Source organism: Nothobranchius furzeri, chromosome 11 (genome assembly GCF_043380555.1).
Source record: "Nothobranchius furzeri strain GRZ-AD chromosome 11, NfurGRZ-RIMD1, whole genome shotgun sequence".
Classification (NCBI taxonomy): Eukaryota; Metazoa; Chordata; class Actinopteri; order Cyprinodontiformes; family Nothobranchiidae; genus Nothobranchius; species Nothobranchius furzeri.
This window is the reverse complement of record NC_091751.1, coordinates 27,580,929-27,607,943: the sequence shown is the minus strand read 5'-3', so window position 1 is coordinate 27,607,943 and position 27,015 is coordinate 27,580,929. Positions and strand designations below refer to the sequence as shown.

Genomic DNA, 27,015 nt, shown 5'->3' with positions numbered 1-27,015 from the left:
TCTCCTCCTCCTCCTCCTCCTCTTTCTCTTCCTCCTCTGTCCTCTGACAGACATCCCACAATTCCTGCCTACACGACAGAAGTCCCACATATTCCTAAACAAATAAGATGCCATGGAGGCCACCAGAAGAGTAGCCTTATACGTCTTGCCTGTCCTGTTCATCCTAACAGGTGAGAATTTTGTGTCAGTGTTGTTATGGGAGGCTGTGTTTTAGTTATGAAGGGTAATCGAGGTGTTTGGTTGGTTGGCAGAGTGAAACTGTTACTGGGTAACATAGAAACTGCGCATGTAGTCCATGTCAGAATATGTGATGTACATTTTTGAGTCAAATTTTGAGCCCCAAACAGGATAAAACTCAAAAGTTCATCTCGGCACCCTTCATCGGTTCAAGTTAGACTCCTCAAGTGTTTCTTTTGGAGTTGTTTCTTTTGCATGTCCTTTCCATAGTCACTGCAACGTGACTATACAGAGTAGGCTTCTATAGTTAGCTTGAGACCAAACAAAACAGCGTCAGTGGAAAGATTAAGCAGCCCAGGTCATATGCTAGTTCAGACCCAAGTTCACATGATAAACTAACAAAGACGTGCCACAAACATGGACTCTCCCTCTGCTTTGATGTTTGCATCATCAACCTTTCTTGAGAAGCTTTATTTGTCTTATTCATAGAAGATGGTGGCATTTGGACACACATCCAGTGACTTTGTTTAGCATCCAAACAATGTGGAGGTGTGTGAGGGCGACAGGGAGCAGGTGTGAGTGGGTTTCCACATGTAGCTGTTTAAATGTGTGTGTGTGTGTGTGTGTTAAATAATGAAGACATCCTCTCACCTTAAAGCCCATTGTCCCTGTAATCACCACAACCATTACCTTGCTGTTAGGGGACAACAGTGAAGGAGCGGGTTGGGCACACTTTTCATCGCCGCTCGGCTGGTGAACACACAGGCACACTCCTGCTTCGGACGCGCACACGCCCTGACCCGCCGTCTGGAGAGTGGATTGTGTTGCTGTGGCTCTTTGCTCTGCACGTGTCATTTCGGACACCTGACACTCACTGGTTGTGATGTGATCGTCAACACCAGGTGAAAAGGAGGAAGAGGAAGCGTGGATCGGACAGACACAACTATGAGTGACTGAGTTATTCCGGAAAACACCAAAACTGTTTTCCGTGAAGGCCATGCTGTAATTCAGTTGATGCTTTTTAAATGAGCTTGACCAGCGGATAAACTGCTTAGCAACAAACTGCAGCCAAAACACACAGAGGCACTGAATATATCAACAATTACTTCACCACAAATTCAGGATCAGAGCAGCCTTGTGCTCGTCTGACAACCAGGACACCCTGCGGTGAGCTGGGTCAATATTAACTCACCACCATTTCAGGACCTGGACAGTTGGAAAAGCAGGATGCAGCATTAACCCTCAGCTTTAGTTCCCATCTCACTGTTTAGTCAATAAAACCACCCCCGTGAGGATTTTTACAAGTGCCGCAATAAATGTCCAGATTCTACACTGTACAAAATAACCGTATATGTGAATTCACCGCAAAACCATGACAGGGAAAACCCGTCAACTCTAAAACTATTTAAAACAGTTGATTTTATGTGAAGTTGCTGAGAATAAATGATAATTTGTATATATTTTCTTTGTAAAAAGACATAATTCTACTGCAAAGCACTCTTGCATCGTTTTTTTAATGGAAAATTTCCTTAAAGTTTCTAAAAGGTAAAACACTATGATTTCTACATTTATTTATGGAAAAACATACAGCTTTAATTGTTGGTAACGGTGTAAGAAGTTCACATCCTGTTTCCCAGTGTGCTTAGCAGCATTTAGGTGAGGTCTGGCTGAACCGACCTGACACCTGAATGCACCTGAAGGCCTTACTGCTGATGTCGTTACTGACACCGCTTTTGGCTGTTACAATGTTACCCACAAGTGCAGTTGAAAGATGTGAACAGCAATTAAGCAGGCAAAGCTATTATAACCGGTTGTGACCTTAATGCCAGTTAATCAGTTATTTCATTTTATGAAATGAACAGCGATGGATAATTTTGTGTAATAAGGAAAACCCTTTGAAATTTGCTTTTAGTGGGAAAAAATTTGTTTTTAGTTACAAAAATTTAATCTTATAGATTATTTACGTGCTCGTTTCATGGTAAAACGATGTTTTTTCTTCAAGTAAAAACATTTTCTTCTACAATAAAATCCTGACTTCAGTGCTGTTTTTACCCATTAAAATAATAACAAAATACCTTCTTACTGTAAAAGAAAAAGGTTTTGCCCGTACCATTCTGGCGTTTTACCGTAAAATCTACGCTGGTTTTTTTTACAGTGTTACTCATGAAACTTTACAATGACTCCAACTTTAAAATGATAACATTTTATTCTCGTCAGTAATCACAGACTTGATGACTAACTTGTCTTTTTCCGTGTTTCTATCAACTTCACACTGAAAAGACAAAAGGTGTGTGAACGTTCCACTATTTCTAATATCGGCTATCTAAGACAACGACATACCTGCTTTTGGAAAAGAACAACTATCTAAATAGTGATGCAGGAATAAGACTTGAGACCAATGAGGATCTGAAAAAAGTTAGTAGTTTTGCGGATGATTAATAAGTATTTAGAACATTTTCAAAGCATCTTTCATCTAAAGTCGAGTAACAAACAGCTCTTTTTGTCATGTACCACCACTTCTTCAGTCTAAATAACATCAAGACATTTTAGATGTTTCCAAACGTTTCAGCTTCAAACCCACAAAATAGCATTTGTCAAGACATACGATTCCAGAAATCTCTGAACTGATGATAAAAACCTGCTTCAAAAGTTCAATAATTCAGCTTATGTTCACTTAAATTCATTTATAATCATTTGGTTGAGTTTTTGTGACAATTACACTAGAAATACAGCTTCAACAGTTGTTTCACAATTTAACTGAGATTTCTGGTAACCAACACAAGACCCCGTGTAGTTCTTGTTGACCCACAGTGGGGTCTGCACCCCAGCTTTAGAAACCACTGCTCTGAAGTGTTGACCAAGTCCAGATATCCAAATAAAATCCGTCATTGTTGCTTTTAACATGAACATAAAAGCTCTCCATCACCAGGGTGTGAGCGTGTGTGTGAAGGCCTGGTTGTGTTGTAAAGCACCTTGGGGGGTGTAGAACCCTAGAAGATGCTTTATCAAATAAGAAGAAAAAGCATAAAAACACACATATAATGAAACTTACATTACATCAGTGCTGACTGCCAAATAAAGCATTTGATCAGAGACCATATTGGTTGAAATCTTTGGGTTGGCTCTCAGAATCTAAAAACAGGAGCGATGAATAACAGATCCTCTTCTTCTCACGTTCTGCTATCTCCACAGACGTCAGCAGCAGGTTCATCCACATTCCCTCCCTGGTTCGTCATGGGACTGAACAGAACCCCCTGCTTCTGTCAGTGGAGACCTCGTTTTCCTTGGATGTGGCTAAGATCCAGGGAACATGGTCTCACACCAATCCCAGTGGCACCAGGACGGTGCTGGTCACATTTACCAACAGCACTAAAATCATTAACATGGTCCGTCGCAACCACCTCCTCTTCGAACCACCCAAGGTTTCTTTGCTTATCCTGAGATTAAACCAGGATGATGAAGGGGATTATCATCTGAGCCTTAATGTAGAGTTCCACAACCGGACAGTCATCACAGAGGACAAAGTGATTCATGTAACGGTAGACGGTGAGTTGTGTTCACATGGCAAGATGGTGAAATTCAGCAGAGCTCCTGATTCATCAGCTCTTGTTCTTTCCTCTTCCCTAGTCCCTGTCTCTGGCCCACTCATTGAGAAGACCCCATCTTATCCAGTCATAGAAGACAAAGCCAATGTAACCTGGACTTGCTCTGTTCAGAGAGGAACAAGGGTTGTGTTCCAGTGGCAGAGGGACGGGCTCCCACTGAAACCCAGTGACAGACACCACTTCAGCCAAGACAACTCCATGTTGCTGATTAACCCGGTTAAAAAAGAAGACAGGGGAGCTTATTGCTGTGTGGTCAACAACTCAGTGAGCCAGAGCAAGTACAGCAGGACCATGGATCTCAGCATTTACTGTAAGTAACAAGACATCTATCCGTTTTTCTCCTTTTCTTATGTTTCTGACCCAAAACAGCAGGAAATGGACAACTTGAACAATTTACAGAAGCCTTTTAGGTGATAAAACACCCATTTATGATCATTTTTGTTGGAGCCCTGAGTAAAATAAGACGTAACATTTTCTGTATGTAAAAGCACAAAGAAAATACCAATGTGTTCTTTTAAACTGGCAAACATTTGGTGGTGTGGGCTAATCCCATTCCCACCTCCTGATGTGAGTCCAAAGCCCTTTCCAGATAGACTTTCTGAAATATGTGTGGACAATTCAGTCTGGTCTTTAACCATAACTGTGTTTTCAGACACACCACTTTTGCACCTGAGCTTGTCCCCCCCCCCCCCCCCCCCCACCTGAACTTGTCCTTTCGGCTGCCTTCACACAACAGGGAAAAGATCCAGGTGTCTGAGGGGGAGGGGGTGGGGGATGGTGAGGCTGTACCTGGATATTGCGTAAACATAGTGCGACGGGCGTACATCCGTCATTTCCCCACACAAAGCTATTCAGTCAAACATGGCCGACGAAGTGATAGAATTCCTCTCACTGATCGGACTTATGCTAAGCACAATTCTGCACACACGAAGATGCATAAGAGACCTGGATGATGAAGCTCAATGGTTAATGAAAGAATCACGGAAGCATTGTGAAGTGCTCCGCCTATGGAGCTACGGTTGGGACAATATTACGTTTAACTTGTACCAAGTTTTGTAACTTGTAACATGTTTTGTAACTGTGACTTTTGTTTTGTGGCACATAACTTTTGTTATGTAACATATATCTTTCATTTTGTAACATGTAACTTTGGTACGTAACATGAAACTTTTATTTTGTAACTTGCAGAAAATAATCAGTGTTCAAGTTTCAAATCACAACTTTCAAAACACAAATCTCAGGCTACAGTTACGAAACTCAAGTTGTCAAGTACAAAATATTTTGTCCCAATACTAGCTTCCTTACAACAGGAATAGTCTTTGACAGGAATCCAAGACTCATGACTGGCTGGTTTGATAAAACCTGTCATTGGTTCTTTGGGAAGGAAGCTAGAATTGGGACAAAATGTTTTGTACTCATAGACTTGAGTTTTGTAACTGTAGACTGAGATGTGTGTTTTGAGAGTTGTGATTTGAAACTTGTACGTTGATTGTTTTCTGCAAGTTACAAAATGAAAGTTTCATTTTACGTCACAAATATCATGTGTTACAAAACAAAAGTTACGTGTTACAAAACAAGAATTACATGCTACAAAATGAAAGTTACAGTTACAAAACATGCTACAGGTTACAAAGCTTGGTACAAGTTACATGTAATATTGTCCCAATCCTAATTCCATATCCGTCACGCATCCAGGAGATGGTACCGTAGGAGGCGAGCTACCATGGTGCGTCGCATGCTACAGAAGCGAGCTACTTGGCGTATATGGAAACATTCACGAACAATTTGCGAACTTTTCTGGTCAGATGTGTTGAAAAACTTTGGAGATGAGGAGTGGTATCAACACGAGAGTAAAGTTCTAACTCTAAGACTTGAACTAAATATCCATTTATTGGCTGCAAAAAAAAGTTCACTAAATAATCTTATTTATTGTGCTGAACAGTTGGGCAATAAACAAAGTGAACGCTTAACAGTGATGAATTCTGACTAAGGTTGAAATTTGGCATCACACCTGATTATATTCAAGTTATCCCTCCCATGTTACAGGAAGAAAAGAAAAAGGGTTTACGTTTGACACAAAGGTCTTGTTTCAGTCTCAAACCAAATAAAATGACGTTCCTTTCAGCTTTTCCCCTTTTGATTCATTCCAGTGAAACTATTTAATCATATATGTACATTTCTGTGACATCAGCCTACTTTGCTAACAATATCTGCCTGTTACTGGAAAACATTTGCATGAGATCAGATCAACCTCACAGAGCTCCTCTGTTCTAATACAACAGGTGTGAGAACACGGATAAAGCACCAATGGTTTTGTTGGGTTTGATGTTATGGATGAGGTGTTTTTATCTCTTCAGACTGTTTTAACAAGGTCTCCTTCCTGTTTCTTATTATAACCAATGACTGAAAAACATACAGGACATCACCTATAGATTTTTGAAGAGCTGAATTGAAACCTAAAGGGCGGCTCCCACCACTGCCATCTTGTTGTGGCAAGGTGGAGAAACGAGGGCCCGGGCGGGATTCGATCCCCAGACTCCCAGGTGAGAGTCACGTGTGCTAACCAGTCAGCCAAAGGGACATCCCCTTGACCAAGTAGACAGGGCGCATGATCAATCGGGACACTGTGACAGGACGCTCACACTGCCACATTGGCTTTGTCACACGTCTCCACTCCCGGACGATACAAAAATGGGCAATTAGGTGGAGCTGAGAGCCTGCCTGTGAGGATGTAAGCCGCTAGTCTTAGCTAATTTAGCTACAAGCTAACTGAGCTAAGCTAAGCTTACAGAGGTTTCTAGGTGTTTTTAGCTAGGAAAACATGGTTGAATGATTGAACATGCATCAAGTCACAAAGCTGGGGTGTTTCTCTGGTCTCCCTCAGAGAGCTCCACAAGCGAGAAGCACTGCTCCTGTCTTGCACATGTGCCGGATGGCCAGCGAATGCAGAAGGGAGGAAGACAGTACCGTCCTCCTTCTGCAGTGGCAGCCCAGCAGATCTCAGACCACGGTGGAGCAGCAAAGTCAATCAGATGCACGCCCCGGCCACCTGGTTCTGAACAAGGAAGATGTTACAGAGTCCCAGCCCCACCAGCACATCATATTTCAGCCCATTTTTGACTAAGCAGCATAATGTTAAAAGTACAGCGTTTTACCCTATTCAACTACCACAGCTAGCCATCTTTGCTTAATAATTCCAAGATTAACAACCAAACACGAGCACACAGAGGACCCAACAAAATTCTGAGAATCTAAAATGCCGAACACTTAACGTGAGGCCAATGCTAACGCCTTCTCCGGAGCATTTTTGTGTTCGAGTAAGACCTTACCAACAGATGGCCATTAGGGTCAAAAGTCCCTGGGAGTGCAACCTCCAGAAAAACGACAAGCACATCAGATTCCCGAATCCAAGTTTAGAGATGGAAAAAAATGTTTGATGAAAAGAACACTCCACCTGCTGCGTAACATCAAGGAATCTCAGCTTTGTTTTGGAGATCAATGCAGGACTGATTGAGACTGGAGAGACTGGTCTCTGTTGTGATTAATGGGTCCTTCAACAATGTAATGATCCCAAACACAAAACCAAACACTCTAAGCAAAATAAGGCATTCCTAGTTATTCTTAAAGGAGCCCAGATTTACAGAGGTTGCCTATTGGCCATGATTCAAGCAACACTTGCTGCCATAAAGCATCACATTGAGGGTGCCAAGGCTTTTTTGTCCTTGAAATTATTATTTGTTAAATGAAATATTCAGTCAAACAATTAATCAGGTTAGTGTTAAATAAGTATTAAACAAAAAGGAATGCTACCCAACTTTGGCCAGTTTCAAGTTAATTCAGAGACACTTTTTTTATTGTGGAAGATCCATCCATCCGTTTTCGTCCATGTAAGAGACGGGTCACAGTGGCAGTAGCCTAAGCAGAGAGGCCCAGACTTCCCTCTTGGTGTCCAAGCCACCTTAGCTGGCTCCTCTCGAATGGACGAGCTTCTCCCATTTTTTCTAAAGCCCTTTTCACAAGACACACCATGCTGGCAAATCAGCGTAATACTGCCGCCACGGTGTGTCTTATGAACGTGTCGTGGCGGCGTGGCTTTGTGGGAATTTTGGTGCATTCCTGGCACCGAGGTTGGTAGTAATATTAAAGAACTTGTGAATGCAGATTATGCCTGGGTGCAACAGAGGGAGGTGTCATAATCACATGGGAGGTTACTGCTGAGCTCCAGCTGGTAACTACATTGAAAATGAAAGTTAACACGGACCGTAAGTTTCACTTTTGTAAACGGAATAAGCTGAGACTGGAACGGGAGCAATGCAGTGCTCCAGGTGCTTCTCACTGTTAGAGATGCAGGTCAGATCACCAGAGACTTTTCAACTTCACACACCAACTAAGGCCTTCACCAGAGAGGTGACATTCCACATGCCGAGAGCCATCTTCTGTAGCCGAGGATCAGACCGCCAAGGTCCCTACCTTTGGCTACTACCCATCACCCATTCCACCTGACCCCTTTGGCCCCTCCCACATGTGGTAAGTCCATGGGAAGTGGGATCCACTTTTCCTCTTCGGGCTGTGCCCGACCGGTCTCCATGGGTGAAAGCCCGGCCATCATGTGCTCGCTAACATGCCTCACCTCCAGGCTTGGCTCCAGAGGGGGGCATCTGGGAAAACTGTTTCTATTTATATTCTTCTTATTATTGTTGTGGAGGAGTTCCAACAAATGTGTCTATCTGAGATGTTTGTGTAGCAAGGAAAACAATCTGGGTTGCTGTGATTGGTCAGACTGTTTTATACCTATGTGAAATACCTGTGGATTTACTTAAACGTGGCCTCCATGATGGGACTGTTGGACTAGGTTTTCTCTATAGGTTAAAGATGTTAATTTGCTGAATCACGTTTATTCAGCCTTTATTCCTTTTCTGCGTCATCCTTGCCCCACTTCAAGCAATGAAGGGGCGGGTCCGCGTCAGGAGTAGTCATCCTTTGGCGTCACAGTATGGCCCGTTTGACTTCCTTGTTACTGTCGGGCCCTATCACACACACACACACACGCACGCACGCACGCACGGACACACGTACGCACGCACGCACACACACACACACACACACACACACACACACACACACACAGACACAGACACACACACACAGACACAGACACACACACCAGACACAGACACACACACACACACACACACACACAGACACACACACACAGAAACAGACACACACACACACACACACACACACACACACACACACACACACACACACACACACACACACACACACACACACACTCACACACACACACACACACACACACACACACACACACACACACACACACACTCACAGACACAGACACAGACACAGACACACACTCACACTCACACTCACACTCACACTCACACACACACACACACACACACACACACAGACACAGACACAGACACAGACACACACACACACACACACACACACACACACACACACACACACACACACACACACACACACACACACACACACACACACACACACACACACACACACACACACAGCTTAAGGATAGTTTACTATGGGAGCCTCAAACTATGTTCCTACATATGGCCCCCATGTGGCAGGGGGAGGCATACATTTTGTTAATAAAGCACTCTGGGTTCTCTCTCTCTCTCTCTCTCTCTCTCTCTCTCTCTCTCTCTCTCTCTCTCTCTCTCTCTCTCTCTCTCTCTCTCTCTCTCTCTCTCTCTCTCTCTCTCTCTCTCTCTCTCGCTCTGTGTGTGTGTGTGCTAAGCAAAGCGACCCGCTCATCAGCTGTTCTGAGAACTAATCAACTAAAGGCTGAGAATAACAATAAACCTCCAGCCTCATTTACATTTTGTCAATGAAAAAATGCAGTAAAGCATCATTTTACCCGCAGTTTTTCACTATGAGCAAAAGAAAAACATGAAAAATTATCAAATAAAACAGTTGGAACAGCAAGAAGAAATGTTTCTGTTTTTATGTCACTTCAGTTGAAACTATTTAGAATTCTGTGTTTTCATCACATTCAGCTTGTATTGCATTTAATTTTCATTCATTTTATCTTCATCTTTACTCATTTTGAGAATTTTTGTGTGACGTTGTTTGGAAAAATAATCATAAAAGAACATAAAAACTAGGGCTGCACAATATTAGGAAAACCTGCGATATTCAATAACAATAATTAATATTGCGATGACGATATTACTTGTAATAAATAAAAATGTAACTCAGGAACAAGAATAATCAAAAACAGTAATAAAAAAAATCATGAAAATAAAAAAAGCAAAAGATGTGAGGAAAGGGAAAAAGAAAATGAACAAGAAAAGACAATCAGTGGATCCCGGGAAAAGCAGAATCAGCAAAAAGAGCAGGTCAAAGCTAAGGTGTTTGCTAACTATCAAAATGAAGTTCCATTCGCCTCAGGGGCAGTCATCTAACCTATGAGAACCCACCCATTTGGCCAAATGGGTGAAGAGCTTTATTTGATTAGTTTAAAAAAAAACAAAGCTTCAATTTGATTGACAGAAGGCATTATGTTTAGCAAACATTTGAGCTGACCATTCATTGCGATATTTATCTGTTCTTTGCGATATGCATATTGTGCATGCTGATATCGTGATAACGATATATTTACGATATATTGTGATGCCCGAATAAAAACTATGTGAAAGATTTTGTATTATTTCAAATAAGTTTTAAATGTTAAATGTTCTTTAAAGGGGCATTATGGAAGTCTGACAGTCTGGGCTGCATGGTGGCGCAGTGGTTAGCATTGTTGCTTCGCAACACGAAGGTCGCAGGTTCGAAACTCGGCTGCAGCCTTTCTGCGTGGAGTTGCGTGTTCTCCCCATGCATGCGTGCGTTTTCTCCGGGTACTCCGGTTTCCCCCACAGATCACAACATGCCCTATAGGTTATAAAAAAAATAAATAAATTGTAAGTCGCTTTGGGTAAAAGCGTCTGCTAAGCACATAAACATAAACATAAACAAAACATGTATAGAAATAATACATTTCTTCTTCATACATTCTCCTGCAATGCCCTGGTCCTGTAGAATGAGCCCTGGTATTTTTACTGTGATTACCCGTTTTTCTGTAAAATCACAGAAAAAGAGAGCTGCTCGGGTCAAGCAGGCTGCTTCATGCACATTCACGCTCAGGCATAGCCCGTAGCATTTGCTATCCGTAGGTTTAGCAGCAGAGAGTGAGGTAGTGCCAACTCAGGGACTTTGTCACTGTTCCTAACGCCTAGTGATGAACCTAGCTACATTTCTGAGGACCCTTAGATACTTTCTTCTACATATTTCCTGCAAATTAGCAACAAAATAGCCATTTTTGCTCCGAACCGTTCTTGAACATAGTTTCAGCTGTCATCAATGATATAAGAGCTACAGATACAAAATATGTTACTTGTGCTTTAGTTCACCTAGTAAAACGTTGGACTCTCGTGCAGAAGATCTGGTTTTTTTTATTTTTATTTTTTATCTTTTATTTCATTCACAATGTATAAAATAAACACAAACAAATACAACATACATTAACATATTGAAAAAAAACATTTGAATGAAAAGGAGCAGATAGAAGAAAAAATCTTATGATTTCTGCCCCTTTTTACGAAATAAAATTATCCGCCAAACAAACACAGTGTAACCTCAGTCACTTTCTAATATTTTCACGTCTAATCTTTGACATTATAATTCTCCTTTTCATAATTACTAAATACATTAGATTTTATACATTTTTTAAATATTGCAAGTGTTGTTGATTCTTTAAATTCCTTGTTAATGGCATTCCACAATCTTACACCATTTACAGAAATGTTACATTCCCTCACTTTGGTTCTGAATCTAGGTTTCTCAAAGACATCAGTTCCTTTTAACATGTACCCACTTACTCTCTTATGAAACATTTTCTGAATATTAGTTGGTAGATTACTCGTATTCGCTCTGTACATTATTTGCAATATTTTCCACTCTACCAAGTCAGGAAATTTCAGTATTTTGTATCTAATGAATAATTGATTAGTGTGAGCTCTATAGTTACTGTTATTAATGATTCTCAATGCTCTTTTTTGCAAAATGAACAATGGTTGTGTAAAAGTTTTGCAAGTGGCTCCCCAAATTTCTAAACAATAAAATAAATATGGTTCAATCAGTGAGTGATACAATGTTAACAACCCCGACAAATTTAGTAGAAACTTGACTCTATATAATACCCCTATGGCTTTGGCAATTTTCCCCTTTATATAACCTACATGTGATTTCCACGTGAGACTCTCATCGAACATGACTCCAAGAAATTTGGTTTCTTTTACCCTTTGAATTTCCATTCCATCTATCATTAAAGATACATCACAGCTTCTTTTGTTATTAAACAGTATATAGTTTGTTTTGTTCAGGTTCAGTGACAGTCTATTTATATCAAACCATTTTTTAACTTTAATCAATTCACTGTTTATCACTTGAGTTACTTCATGTATATTTAATCCTGAATAAAACAATGTAGTATCATCCGCAAATAAAACTGTGCCAAGTAAATTCGACACATTTACCAGGTTATTAATAAACAATATGAACAGTTTAGGTCCGAGGACTGACCCTTGTGGCACACCATAATAAATATCTTTTAATTCAGATTTAGCATTATTCATTTGAACAAACTGTTTTCTATTGCGTAAATAACTATTAACCCATTGATGCGCCACCCCTCTTATTCCATAGCGTTGTAATTTAAGAAGTAACCTTGAATGATCAATGACATCAAATGCCTTTTTTAAGTCAATAAAAACACTAATGAAAAGATTTTTATTGTCAATTGCTGATGAAATTTTATCTACTAAATCCATAACTGCCATTGCTGTTGAATGTTTGGTCCTAAAGCCACACTGTTCATGATTTAAAATTGAATTTTCGTCAATGAATTTGTCCAACCTTAATGCAAACACTTTTTCTAATATTTTGGAAAACTGTGGAAGCAGTGACACTGGCCTGTAATTAGTGAAACTCTGTTTATCACCGCTCTTAAATAATGGAACCACCTTGGCAATTTTCATTAAATCAGGGAAGACTCCTGTAGATAGTAACAGATTACAGATGTAAGTGAATGGTTCAATGACAGATTCAATTATAGCTTTTACAGTCACCATGTCCAGATCATCACAATCAGTTGATCTTTTGCTTCCCCAGTTTTTTACAATGTTTCTTATTTCTTGTTGATCTACTTTGTCAAGGAGAATACTATTGACATTTCTAGGTATTGTATTCATTGTATCGTGAATTATTGGTTTGCTTTCCACCAGACTCCTTCCTACATTTATAAAAAAAATCATTGAATTCATTAGAAATTTCTTTAACTTCATAAATGTCTTTATTGTCCTTTACAAAGTATTTTGGGAGTCTTGCATTTGTGTTATCTCTGTTAATCACATTATTTATTATTCCCCATGTAGTCTTGATGTTGTCTTTGTTCTTATTCAATAGCTCACCATAGTACTCTTTCTTCTGTTTTCTAATTATTGTTACTAATTTATTTTTATATTTTTTATATCCATCTTCAGCTTCCTTTGTTTGTAACTTTAAGAATCTCATGTACAGACTATTTTTTTTGGCACATGCATTTTTAATTCCATTAGTCATCCATGGTTGGTTGTCCCTTTTACCTGTTATTTTAATTAATTTACAACTACTGTTAAACGATTTCAGCAGTATTTTCATGAAGGATGTATATGCATTGTTCACATCACTGACATAGACTTCCGTCCAGTTCTGCATTTTAAGATCTTTATTTAGGTCCTCCAGGGCTTTAACTGATTTATTTCTTTTATAATTAATAAAATTATGTTTTATGATATTTTTATTGTTATTGTGATATTTAGACACTACGAAAATAGGTAAATGATCACTAATATCTGTCATCAATATCCCAGTTTTTACAACGTCCTCCTTTCTATTAGTGAATATATTATCAATTATTGTTGCACTTTGGGTTGTGATCCTGGTAGGTTTGTTTATCAAAGGAACCAACCCTAAACTATATATCATATCAAAAAAATCACTTGATGTTCTCAGTCCAACAGGATGTTCTAAGTTAATGTTAAAGTCCCCACACATAAACAATGTTTTGTTTTTAATATGATCCACAAACTCATTTATTTTATCTTTAAATGACCTGATGCAAGAACCGGGTGCTCTATATACACAACTGATTATTATATTTTTTGATGTGTCATTGATAATTTCCACTGTTACCATTTCCATAACATTATCTTCCATCATAGTCATTTTCTTATCTAATTTACATTTTAAATCATTGTTAATGTACAGGGCAACACCACCACCCCTTTTATTTATTCTATTTACAAAATGAAGTTCATACCCTTCTATTTGTACTTCAGTCATCCTTTCATCATAAAGCCAAGTCTCAGTAATGGCAATGACTTTGAATTTACTTTTAAATTTACCTAAATAGTCCTTTATTGTTGACATCTTGGAAACTAAACTTCTACTGTTTATGTGCATGATTGATAATGAATCATTGTTAGTTAACCCACTATTTAGCTGATCTTCTGCATAATAATTACTATTTATATTTAACTCAAATAAACTTTCGTCTATTTTACTGTCAAGTTCATATATTTTCTCATGGGAATCCATTTATTTCTTTATGAATTCATTTGTACTTCCATATCCATTGTTAAACTGTTTCCACTATCCATTATTTAGTCAGTGCTACACAATAAATCATCTTTTACCCTGTAACACTTCCAGATCTTTCAACTCTTTGATCATTTTTGCATTTAGACCTTCTTGCTCTCTAATCCATACAACACCATTTCTTGTCCACGTGGCTGTGATTTTTTTTGTTTTCTCAGCACCCTTGCTTCTTTGGCTATTGTTTCATTCTTTTTCGTCAGGTGTTCATTTATGTACACATTTGTACCTTTCAGTTTTTTTGCTTGCCTCAACAACTCATTTCTGTACTTCCTACTGGTAAATCGCACTATGATGACTGGTTTTAATTTGTCTGCCTTTCTCAGAAGGGTATGACAGATTGATATTGCATCACTTTGGATATGAATGTTCTTACTGTGCAAGAAGCTCAACACTTGTTGTTCTAGTGACTGGAGTTCTTCCTGCGGAGCATCCTCAGTTGTGTTTCTATCTCCAGTAACTCTGGCATAAGTCCTATGTCTTGTTTCCAAACCAGCATGCGCGCCTCGTGCACGAGCCTACTATTGAAGCTGCCGTTACGCTTTTGGCCTGAGGGGGCAATCACGAGCATAAAAATTCAAAACTCCGTAAAGCCCCTTTAAATGACATTTTATACTTGTTAAAAGTATTTGTTCTACAATTAATCTTGTATGAGAGAATGTTCAAAAACAGTAATTTTGACATGTATAAACAGAAGTAAATAATATTTCACATTAAAGATTTTAGGCCGTGTGGCCCGTTTCTACCCAGATAACTAACAAATCCAGCTTTTATCAATGAAAAAAGCAAAAAAAGGCTTACAACAACCACAAGACCAGACCAGATCAGAACTGTACAGCTGCATGACACTCTGCTACTGAGAAAGGCAGTGAAGCCTCGTTCACACATGCGGGTTGGATGCAGCCCAGTTTTGCACTAATAAAAAACTCATTGAGTCCAATCAGAGTATTTACAGCAGCTGTGGTGTGGTGTGGATCCAGATCTGGATCCAAATGTGGTGCTCCGGAAAGTTTTTGCATGAAGTCTATTTTTTCTTGGTGTTGCATGAGGATTGTTATAAAATTAAAGAATTCACATGAGCCAGACAGGAAATGAGACGTGTTTTTTTAATTAAATGATTTTCATTTCATAATCAGCTGTACATTCTACATTTGGAGAATCATCAACGCATTTGTCTCAGGGGGTACTTGTGGCATGATGAAATGTCTCGGAGGGTAAACAAGTAAAAACAAGTAGGGAAACACTGACCTAATCTGTGTTTGTGTGACTGCACTGAGCAATAATGTTGGATTATTGAGCAAGTAAACACAAAAACCTCTTAAAACACCTGACACCGAGTGAATCCAATATTGTGTGACCAACATTATAGCATGACTCTCACATAGATGCTGTAAATGCCTGATAAAGATCCAGTGATCAGCTATGGTTTTCATAAAGGTTGATTTTTCTAGAATTTTGTGATGCTGAACAAATCCCTTTGTGTGGTCCCTCAGTCTAACTACTGTTTAATTCTGATTCAGGTCACTCACTCATTCACCTTTTTATCACATTCTGTTAAGGATGTTGTCAGCAATTTTCATTCAAGTTTTAAACAATTTACCCACAAGGTATACTGTAATGTAATTATGTCTGATTTTAATTCACTATTTGGTTGCCAACCTTCTCAAAGGTGTCTCACATAATATGATTCATTATGTATCTTTGCTACTAAACTCTTTTATGCTTTTAAATAAGAACATTTTAATGTTTTCAGAACATGTTGTGTTTGATGGAACTAACTGTCACGTTTCTCCGACCCACACACAGATGGCCCATACAACCTGAAAGTGAACTCTGGCCAAGGCCTTCGCACAGGAGAGGTGCTCACCATCAACCCTGGAGAGCTGGTCTTCCTGGAATGCCAAGCAGATTCCAACCCACCAAACAGCTATGTCTGGATCTCCAAGAGTCACAATGAGAGTGAAATCATCACAGAGGGCCCACAGCTGGAGGTCCAGCTCTACAGACTGGCCCAGGCCGAGGAGTACCTGTGTCGTGCTTTCAACAATGAGACGCAGAAGCAGGACGAGGCCCAGTTTACTCTGGTGGTGGCCAGCTTGGGAACAGGTGGGTAGTGGTTGATCATGGCAAGAGGGGGTAGAGAGTGGGTAGGTTTTGATATGATAAACACTGTAAACAAAATGATGCGCCAAAAAAAAGGGAGAAATTATTTTTCTCCGTGACTAAGAGTGGCTGGTTTAGGGAACAGTTGATTTACCTGCAGAGTCGTTTTGTGTCTGTTGCTAGGTTCTGGCGCCTGCCGTCTCGTTTCAGAGTTCAGTGTCTGGGAAAGTAAACAATGGATGACAGCTGTTGTATTTATTGACTAAGTTTTATAGCATGCAGAGTTTCTGTGTGCTGAATTGATATGTTGTTTTGGTGATACTGAGAGAGACATGATTGCTGCTGATACTGGCTTTAAAATGCTGTTCAGAGAATCAACAGTGGTTGTGTCAAATGGTTTAACAGAATATTTTCTAAAAGTGAGTTTGGGTGTTAAGCCATGTTTTTTTATTTTATTTTCCAAAATGCAAAAGTTGACCCGACTATTCTTTGGTAGGTTTTATTTTTGTTTAAGGTGTTCACCGTGTTTAAATCCTGCTGTACTTTTGTTAGCATGAAGATTCCTATCTTGTTTGTTTTAGGTGGAAAGATGCAGAACGGAGGCAGCAGGTGCACACATTTTTATAGCTGTGGTTTCCTGTTAGCAGAATCACAGAGACTGTGTTTAGCAAGGACAGAAAGTATCTTTAATGTGTTTTATTTATTAAAGTAAAATTGAGTCAAATCAATCATGAAGTAACAAACAAGCATGTTCATGTAGAAAATGAGGCCTTATCCACACGTAGCCAGTTTTTTTTAAAACGAATATCCGCCCCAACAAAAACTTGCATCCACACCACCTTGTTTAAAAAAAAACTCTGTCCACACGTACCCGGATAAATACGTTGTTAAGGACATGCCAGACCTGTAGGCGGCAGCACTTCCCCCGTTCTTAACCTCGTCTTTCGTCTGTGGTCTTCCGCAAGGAGCAGTAATTCCGCTTGCAAAAACAAACAAGCAAAAAGCGCTTGGACAATTGATAAAGCGAGCGCAGCTCTGAGGCATCCATGCTGTCGGCTAGTGTAAACGCAGGTCACACACGTGATGTCAGCACTTTTTTGTCGCGGAAAGTGACGGTGCAGACCTTAAAACTTCAGTTTTGTCTGTCCACACGCAGACACCCAAAACGGAGAAAACGCAGATCTTCACTTTGGCCGGAGTTTTTAAAAAGATCAATTTTCATGTGAAAATCTCCGTTTTCGTGTGGATGACAGGCCAAAACGTAGAAAAATATCTACGCTTTGGCAGATCCCCGGCTACGTGTGGACAGGGCCTGAGAGGCAACAAGGGCTGAACTGAGTTAAACAATACTTAAAGAACAAGTTCACTGGGCAACTGTTTTTACTTGTTATTTTTGAATAATGGTCAGGCTAGATGTGCCAATAGTCTTCTACCCCTATTTCCGACACTAGCCGCAAACAGATAAAGCTAGTACTGTTACGACCAGAACTTGGAAGACCCATGATGACACCAAACAGTAAAGTTCCTTAAAAAGTCTTTACTGGATGTGGCGTTACAGGAGGAGGGCGAGGCTGGAGACAGAGTCGGAGAGGAAGTGTGGGTCAAAAACCAGAACGAGGCGAAGCAGGTAAATGGAGCAGGCTAGAGAAGGGGTCAAAGACAGGCAAAGGCAGATGGCAGGCAGAGTCCTAGGCAGGGGTCAGGCGTGAAAACGAGGTCCAGAGGCTGTGATCAGGCAAGGTGCAAGGCTGGAAGATCTACTAGCAAGAAGTGTTCAATAAACTGGCAGGGAACTGGTGGCTGGCTGGTGGATATATAGCAGGGGGAGCAGGTGAGTGAGATGAGCTGATGACAGGGTGCAGGTGATGGTAATTAAGTGGCTGAGGGCTTGATTGAGGAGGCAGCAGAGGCAGAGGAGGGTGTAAGACTGGGAGTCATGACAAGTACAAGCTAACCATTAGCATGAGCAACTCCACAATATGGCAGAACTCTTTCAGGCTTGTGATATTTGTGGAGATAAATCATCAATGCTGCAAAGCAAACAGAGTCAGGGGCAGAGTCACTTTGCTGTTGGCCAATCAGAGCAGAGATGTCCAAATGTCAGGAAATAAGACTCCATATTGTGCTGTGCTTTAGTACTTTTCGTTCTCTATAAACGGTAGCGTAATAGATTTTTTCCACAGAAAATGGCTCACAAAGCATTCAATAACAACTGTAAATGTATATAAAAACAACAGGTAGTCTTTAAAGAAAACGACAAGCACAAATAAAAAAAGTACACAGAGATCCCCAGGGAACCAGGAAACATGAAACATGAAAAAGGTTAAATGAGGTGATAATGAGATGAGGAAATGCAGAACTATTAGGGCAGGTTGTATTAATACTGAAGAGTCGGGTCTTTGGCTGACACTTGGGTGAAATGAGCAGCAGAATAAAGAAACCAAATAAAAACAAAGACATAACACCAAGAACTAATAAAGATTAAGCAAGAAATGCCAACAACACACAAAAACAACATTTGACACTCAGAACATGAAACTGTGGCAGAAACCATGTTATAAAGCTAAAGCTAGCAAAGACAAGTGGCTTTCTTTTTTGCGTTAGTTACAAAACGGAGGAGTCACAGTAGACTTTAGGACAAAACCATAAGCAATGACTAAAACCACATCACGTACTTGCTGCTCCAGTCCATCTATAGATGCATATTTGTGTTAAACATGGAAAATATAAACATAAATGGTCACATACCCAATGATACGGCAAACCATGTAAAACTGGCCACTCTGGTTCTGAAGGTAATGAAAACATAAACAAAGTCAGGGTGACTTCCTGTGGAGTTGAAGCTATAATCAGCACCACGTTCCAAGCAGCAGTGGATAAATATCCACACTAGCACATAGAAATGTTAAAATATTATTGGTGGAATCAGAAATTTAAAATGCAAAAATCGCATTCACCTCCCCAACAATATAAAGGAAAAATTAGAATTATTAAAGGAATTTCTAATGAATGGGTACTACAGAAGAAGAAATTAGATGGGAGGGGCGGGGCGGGGCCTGAATGTAGTACCTGTCTGGACTTGTGTCTTCATGCCCTTGTGACACATCATCATCGTTGGTCCAAGTACTGTTCCATGTACGTATCAAGGCAAGTATGCTCAAAGTTCCCAGATGTGTTCCTTTTCCACCCATTGTATTGAGGATGCATCAACACGTACTTCTGCAGACTTGGGCTAGCAGTAGGGCTGGGCGATATGGCAAAAATAGAATATCACGATTTTTCCAATATTTTATCACGATTTCGATTTTATCACGATTTTTTATCCATGAATAGCATAACTTCAATTGCGTATTAAAGAAGAGAAACATTGAATAAATAAACATTTATTCATATTAGGGATAATCAGCACAGTGCTAACACACTTATATTTTAAACTCACACCAGAGATGATAAAAGCCCTGAGAGAAACAATTACAAAAATCAGTTTTTCTCGTTTTTCAAGTAACTTAACATAAATTAAAATCGTAAACATATTTAAAGTGCAAACATGTCAATTGCAAACGTAGTGTGCAAACATTAACTTGTTCAAAATACTATGTAGCTCCCAGTTGCTCATGTAGTGGATAGTTAAGCTCAAATACGGCTCTGATGTGCGGCTGGACCAGAGATCGCTTGTGGTAGCAAATAACTACGCATTCTGAATATTTTCTGCAACAAGTCTCTAAATAAAGTAAAATTTTCCAGTGCAGATTGGAGACAACCCATAGAAGCACTGATTTGATCTCATTTCAGAGAAAAATAGAACAGGTTAGATGCACCTAATAAATAAAATTACTAACAAACTCAGGAATCTTTCTTTGCTTCACTGTTCTGGTGCTGAGAATATCACTAATGCGGATCAAAGGAGATACACAGATGAATGCACCTCTTATTATTTGGAAACTACATTTACTGCAGCTGGCAGAGGCAGAGATTGTTTCTATCGATACACGGAGTTTACAGAATCATTTTAAATGTTAATAGGGGAAGACTGCAGGAGGGAGCGGTAAAATACAGGGGGTCCCCAGCAAGAACAAGAAACTACGAGTCTGATGAAACCCGCCGGTTTTCCATCAGGCAGTCACGGGGCAGCTCCAACGACCCAGTGACCGAGCTCAGTCCGGTACCGACACCGGCTCGGCAGAGGGTGAACGAGCCGAGGCGACGTCGTGCTCTGCTTAAGAAGCGGTGTTATTTTCCTGCTTCAGAAGAAGCGTCCAACGTGTTTTTACGCTTTCTCTGAGACATGTCACGTCGCTAAGTTGTTAGCGCCGCGCGCTAAGGAAACCCTGCGTTCCTCTTCGGAACGAAAACCTCGTTGTCGCTCAGTCGCGGCGAAGCCATGTTTGTTCACACACAAATGAAAACAAGCGGGGCACTAATATATTACTATGACTCACTCTGATTGGTTAAGGGTCAAACAAAGGCGTGTCATTCGCCTGAGGTAAGTTCCCTTTTCATTCAGAGGCAGAAATTCAACAGCAGAGCTGTGAATCGTGATGAAACGGTCTCTCAAAAATGACAGACCGTCAGATGTGTAGATCGTAAAACGGTCTAAAATCGTCATATCGCCCAGCCCTAGCTAGCAGGATATCCCATAATGCATTTTATTACAAACCCTAACGGTAAATGGCAGAGGAGAGAGCTCAGAACTGGAGTGTTTTAATAAAATACAAATAAATATAAGGTTGTCTATTATATATATATATATATATATTTTTTTTTTTTTCTTCTTCTTCACGATACCACAAAATGCTAATAAGCTAACCCACTCTCAGAGCAAAAGGAGCATTGCCTTAAATAGCTTTTGATAAAACTTTTTTCTTCATTTAATGGTAGGAAATGCTGGTATTTTATCAATTTAAATATGAAGTGAACCAAATATTATATAAATATAATGTATTCATTGTTATTTTGTTATTTAAGGGACAAACTAGAGTTTTACTTTTATTTCAGGTCATTTTTTTAATCGCAGCATAAATCAGCGCTTGCCATGACGTAACAGAGTTTGGTTCTGTTCCCAGTGCTGTCCTCAACCTTCCGTACTCAGTAAAACGGACTTCAAGCTGTACTTGCAAAGAACCTACTTGTCAAGTACGCAAGCATGTACTAGTACACTTTGGTATTGAGAAATAAGCCAAGTTTACTGAGAAACATTTTTTTACTTGTTATTTGTTAAATAACTAGTTTATGCAGGCTAAATGTAAAATTGGTCTTCCAACCCTACTTCTTGTATCAGCTTCAGGCTCACGTCACAATGAAATTTTGCATTCATGGACTCAATTAACTGGTTTTCATCCCACTTGCCATTAGCACTTGCACCACACGGCAACACTCCTTCAGGTTTTTTTATTTTATTTGTGGAGATAAAACATCAACATTGCAAAGCAAACGTAGTCAGTGGTAGAGTCACTTTGCTGTAGGCCATTCAGAGGTGGGTGTTGGGTTCTGAACAGTGGGAGCAGTTTAGGCTGATGCCGAGATAAAGAAGTTCAGAGGAATTTGAGAAAAGCAAAATGGATGCCGTGCAAGCCTGTTCGTCTCTCTTATAAGTTCCAATTGGATGAAGAAACTGCTTCCTGCTTCCTACCTACTATACATAACAGCGAGATGTCCAAAATCAAGAAAGGACTACAAAACCTGCCGTCTTCTGCTCCCAACTCCTTTTTCTAACTTTTGCTTCCTGAAACAGGAGCACCAGAGCTTTTGTCCCCACACAGATCCTAAACCATTTTAGGTTTTGTGTTAAAAGGTGTGCAGGACTACAAATGTTTGTCTCACCAAATCGACAAAATCGAACTACAGAGAAGAGGAAAGATTAGTTTAGCGAGCTTTGAATCCTTCTTCCAGGATGAATGGAGAATTAAAAGTGGAGAAAACACTATAAATCTGGCCATGTGGTAGTTAGCAGGGGAGAAGAGATTCTGCAGTGATGTCATGCAACGACTGATTTGTAGCCATTTCAATCACAAATTTTTACAAGCTAATATATCTTAAATTATGTGACAAAAAAAGTCGAAACACACATAACTGCTTTAACTTAAATTGAAGTACAACATACAGTATGTGTGAGTCAGGGTGTAAAGCAAAGTGGATTAGAAAGCAGCTTTGATAACCACTTTGACTTGTATTCAGCCAAAATTAGTTTTCTCCACTGCGTGTCTGGGCTCTCCCTTTGAGATAGGGTGACAAGCTAGGTCATCCGGGAGGGGCTCGGCGTAGATCTGATGCTCCTCCACATCAAGAGGAGTCAGTTGAGCTGGCTCGGGCATCTGGTTAGGATGGCTCCTGGACACATCCCTGGTGAGGTTTTTCCAGGGACGTCCTATTAGGAGGAGACCTAAAGGAAGACCAATGTTTCTCGGCTGGCCAGGGAACACCTTGGGATCCCCCAGAGGAGCTGGTTCAAGTGGTTGAGGAGAAGGAAGTCAGGGCCTCTCTGCTTAGTGACTTTCCTTGCGACCCGACCCCGGATATGCAGAGGAAAATGGATTGATGGATGGACATGCATTACTTTTTCTTATTTTGAGGAACCCATGGTTTGGAAGTAGATGAGCGTGGCTTAGGGGCTGCATGACTTAATTTTTTTTAAAGTCGACAGTCAAGTAATGAAAATCGAGTCAACTTTGACTAGTCGTTGATGACGTCATACACCTGAAGCAGCGCCGCGGGGGGGGGGGGGGGGGGGGGGGGGGGTGTTGCTGGAGCTTTTGACAATTAAAATTGCGCCTAGATTTTCAAAGTTAAACACATCTCTTTTAACAACGGTATTTTCTGCATCTATACTACTCAGCTTCAGCCCTCTCCCCCCTCCCCCTGCGCAGCGGCCGCAAACTCATTGATGCGCCTGCAGCCTCTCAGAGTTCCTGCTGCTCTAAACATTCAAATAATTATTTCATTTTCTGTTCCTCACTTCTGATTTCCTTCAATGGTGTCTGTTTGTTGCAGCCAGGTACAAAAACAAAGCTGTTTTTATTTGACTATTTTTCTGTCCTGCCTGTTTATTATCTTCCTGTATCTCCTCTCAATCCTAAAGAAAAACTCCTACCTGGGTTCATATATATTCACCTTATGAGTTACCTTTGAACTGCAGTTCTAAAAGATCTACCGACCGCAAAAACAGCGGAGTGCGCGCTGCTCGCCGGCCGCATCGGTGAGGTGCGTCACCGGAGGACAAAACAGGTGATGCGCTCCGCTCCACAACAGCGAAAAGCATCAGGCACAAATAAAAGACAGAAAACATAAAAGGAAATGAGCAGACATGAACGATCGCGTGTTAAATTAGTTTTTGAGGTGGTGAAACCTGATTTGATAATGTTACTGTGGCCGTGCTCAGGACGCAGATGTCTGGAGCGCGTCAACGATCAGAGCTTTGCTTGCGCAAGCTGGTTAAGGTTAGGATGGGGGTGAGGGGAAGGTGAAATTGCAAGAGGGTAAAGGTCACAATTTTGTTAAATGTCCGTTTTACCGCGGGTGTCAGTACCAACGCTCTGGCACAGCGCGTTGCATCCCAACGCGCAGGGGCTCATCACCTGCTGTCTTTTCCGAGGACTGCATCTTGTCGCTCATTATCACGTGACAGCGACTAGTCGATGACAGTCATAAAAAGTCACTACAGAGCAGTGAAGTCAACTAGTCGGCTAGTTCATACAACCCCTAGTGTGGCTTTACTAGAGCAAATGTACTGAAAAAAAGTGAACTTGGTCTTTAAGGACATGTTCATAACGGACACAATTTCAGAATCCTTATAGTCACATATAAGTAGAACATATCCTGTGTACTAATAACCAGATTTAAATACAACATGATAAACATTATAACTTCTGATTTCTGTTGGAATGAGTAGCACTGGAAGACTCAGCTAAATGCCACATGTTAGCACATTTTCATTTCATTCAACTTGAGAGACACCGACAACTGAAACGTCTTATCTTTGTTTATTCACGTTTTTACGAGAATCCAGAAACAGGACAACAAAGAATGTTGGTTCCCACCAAACTAGGGAACCAACTGCAATTGATGCTGTTTTACTTAATTTATGTTCAGATCACATCTGATGATGTTTTGTATTGACAGGGAAAGAAAAACACACCCAAGATGGTGTCTCTGTGTCTCCAGTAGCAGTCATCGCTGTCTGCTCTCTGTTCATCATTAGCTGTGTGCTGCTGTTCTTCATCAGGAGAACGTGTCATCCTAAAAGAGGTTAGACACTCATTCTCTTGGTCTTGACATGAGGGGCTTCCTGAAGAAGTTCAAGAACAAATTCTAAACTCCGTTCAACACCTCCAAGGTTCCAGTGTGGAGATTTGAGTTGAAATGTGATACTAAAATCTGTAAAATGACAACGTTTGTCTGCCATGTTGGTTTACTCACATGATGAAGTTGCTCAGAAACGTAAATAACTAGAAAATTTTAGCCAAAGTGAAGATAAGATGGAGCAAAGTAACTTCTGCATTTGAATATAATGCCAGTTTTGAATTGGTGGATAATTGTGTATTTCTGTTGTTTTCACATCAACAGTTCTCATGAGCATTTACAACAGGTATGTCTCAATCAAAAAAGACAAATAACGTGGAATTTTTTTTAAAATTATGTTTAACATAACTTTTTTTTAGACCATTTTCTGAGCAGAAACGACCACATCGCTCAGGTAAATTTGACACTGCCACATAGATGCTGTAACCTTCCCTCATTGTTCCTGCATTAACATTTTAACACATCTAAGATTACATCGTAATGTTGCATGAAGGAAAGGATGACTATGGCTCTGGATTTAGTCTAAGTTGATGCAGAAAAACAGGTTTGAACTGGGAGAAACATAAAGTATAAAGGGAAATGAATGTATGGTGTTTTTTGAGAAGCAGGCCCGGATCTTCTGGTGTTATGGCATAATCCAAATGTTGGTCTAACACTGAAACATGTGCATCAGCAGGTCATGAAGATGCATCAGAGGACTTTGGCATCTATGAGTTTGTTTCCATACCAGGCAAAATGGAGTCTACTCAGGTATAGTTTGTGCACTAAAATGCAAATTTATAGAAGAAACATTTTCACATTAATTTCCTAAAAATTTCCAACACATAACTTTTCCCCTAGGCGTCATGCAGATCTCTTGCTCGGCTTGAGTCGATACAAGACATGCACACCACCATCTACGATGTGATCAGACACGTTCCCGAATCCCCCAGTCAGAGTTTGCTGAACTAATTACTTGGTGGAAACTTGAGAGGCTGTTTAAACAATGGAAAACTTCCATTTGGCTTTATTGCTTCAAGTTTTTGTCTCTAAAGCCTGACGCTCCATGTTTTGTTGCCCTACTTTGCACAAGGGATGAAGGAGACCTGTTGGGTACAAAACCTGATTCTGCACTGTTACTGTTGAAGTCTGACACAGACCATTAACGTCTGCTATACTTGATGTTATTTAAGGATAAACATGTGTGTCAGGGCTGATACTTCTAAAATGTGAAATGTGAGTGACATTTTTTTATTTCATTCAAGAGTGAAAATGTTTAAATCAAGCAGGTCATAGATGCCAGTTAAAATCACTTTGAATGGACCAAAGATAGAAAGTCCAACACACTGGTTCTAAAACAAAGAAATGTGTTTTTGAGTCTGACTGATTTGTTTTTAATTACGTTTCATGCTGGGCGAGAAAAGAACACCTTTTCTGGAAAGAAAAATATTCAGCTTTATTGTAAATATTATAGATTAATTCTTCTGAAAAAGTCTTAATACAAATTATTCCATCAGGCTGTTTTGCTGAAACTCTTTTAGAAGCTCCAAATTAACCAATAAATTCAATGAACCAAAGAAATAAATAAATAAAATAAAAACAGGGAGAATTAAACTGTCCTTATGGTGACTTTGAATTGTTTAGAATTTTCCTATTTATTCTATCTTTTTTGTTAAAAACAATGGTAAATTTTAGGAAGCAGTTTTTTAATTGAGATTTTATATCTAACTGCGCTATTTCATAGATTTCTATTTCAGGGGCCCAGATAGAAAAGTGTTCTAGTTTTCACACACACACACACACACACACACACACACACACACACACACACACACACACACACACACACACACACACACATATATATATATATTTGAACTAAACATTGCTCCAGAAGGTTATGTTGCTCTAATTATCTGATAGGATCATCGTTCAATGTGAGAGGCAGAATAGTGTCATGCAACCTTCTGTTGCATTTCTGTCTTTGAACGGCCCATTTCCTTGTTTTTGAGGAAAAAGTCTAGGTGAGCTAGAGTTAGGGGAAAATCCATGACTGAAAGAAGTTACAGGAAGAGGAAACATATCATAAATAAAATTTTAATAATGAAACCAGTGTGATGACCCC

General features: G+C 40.0%; 1 protein-coding gene across 1 annotated transcript; it reads left to right on the top strand.

Annotated features, from left to right (window-relative positions):
- On the top strand, positions 1-26,075 carry hepacam2 (HEPACAM family member 2). The gene is made up of 9 exons (XM_015955855.3): positions 1-170; positions 3,370-3,723; positions 3,805-4,092; positions 16,320-16,619; positions 24,732-24,857; positions 25,176-25,197; positions 25,271-25,305; positions 25,588-25,661; positions 25,752-26,075. Exons 1-9 carry the CDS (start codon positions 113-115, stop codon positions 25,860-25,862), a joined length of 1,368 nt encoding a protein of 455 aa, XP_015811341.1. The 5' UTR covers positions 1-112; the 3' UTR covers positions 25,863-26,075.
- Positions 26,076-27,015: the final 940 nt, after the last annotated feature.

Excerpts from the sequence above, each read along its gene's own strand:
- hepacam2 (XM_015955855.3), top strand. The coding sequence starts at position 113 with ATGGAGGCCACCAGAAGAGTAGCCTTATACGTCTTGCCTGTCCTGTTC. Across the intron at positions 171-3,369 it reads TGTCCTGTTCATCCTAACAG|ACGTCAGCAGCAGGTTCATC; the intron begins GTGAGAATTTTG and ends CTATCTCCACAG. Across the intron at positions 25,198-25,270 it reads CTCATGAGCATTTACAACAG|ACCATTTTCTGAGCAGAAAC; the intron begins GTATGTCTCAAT and ends ACTTTTTTTTAG.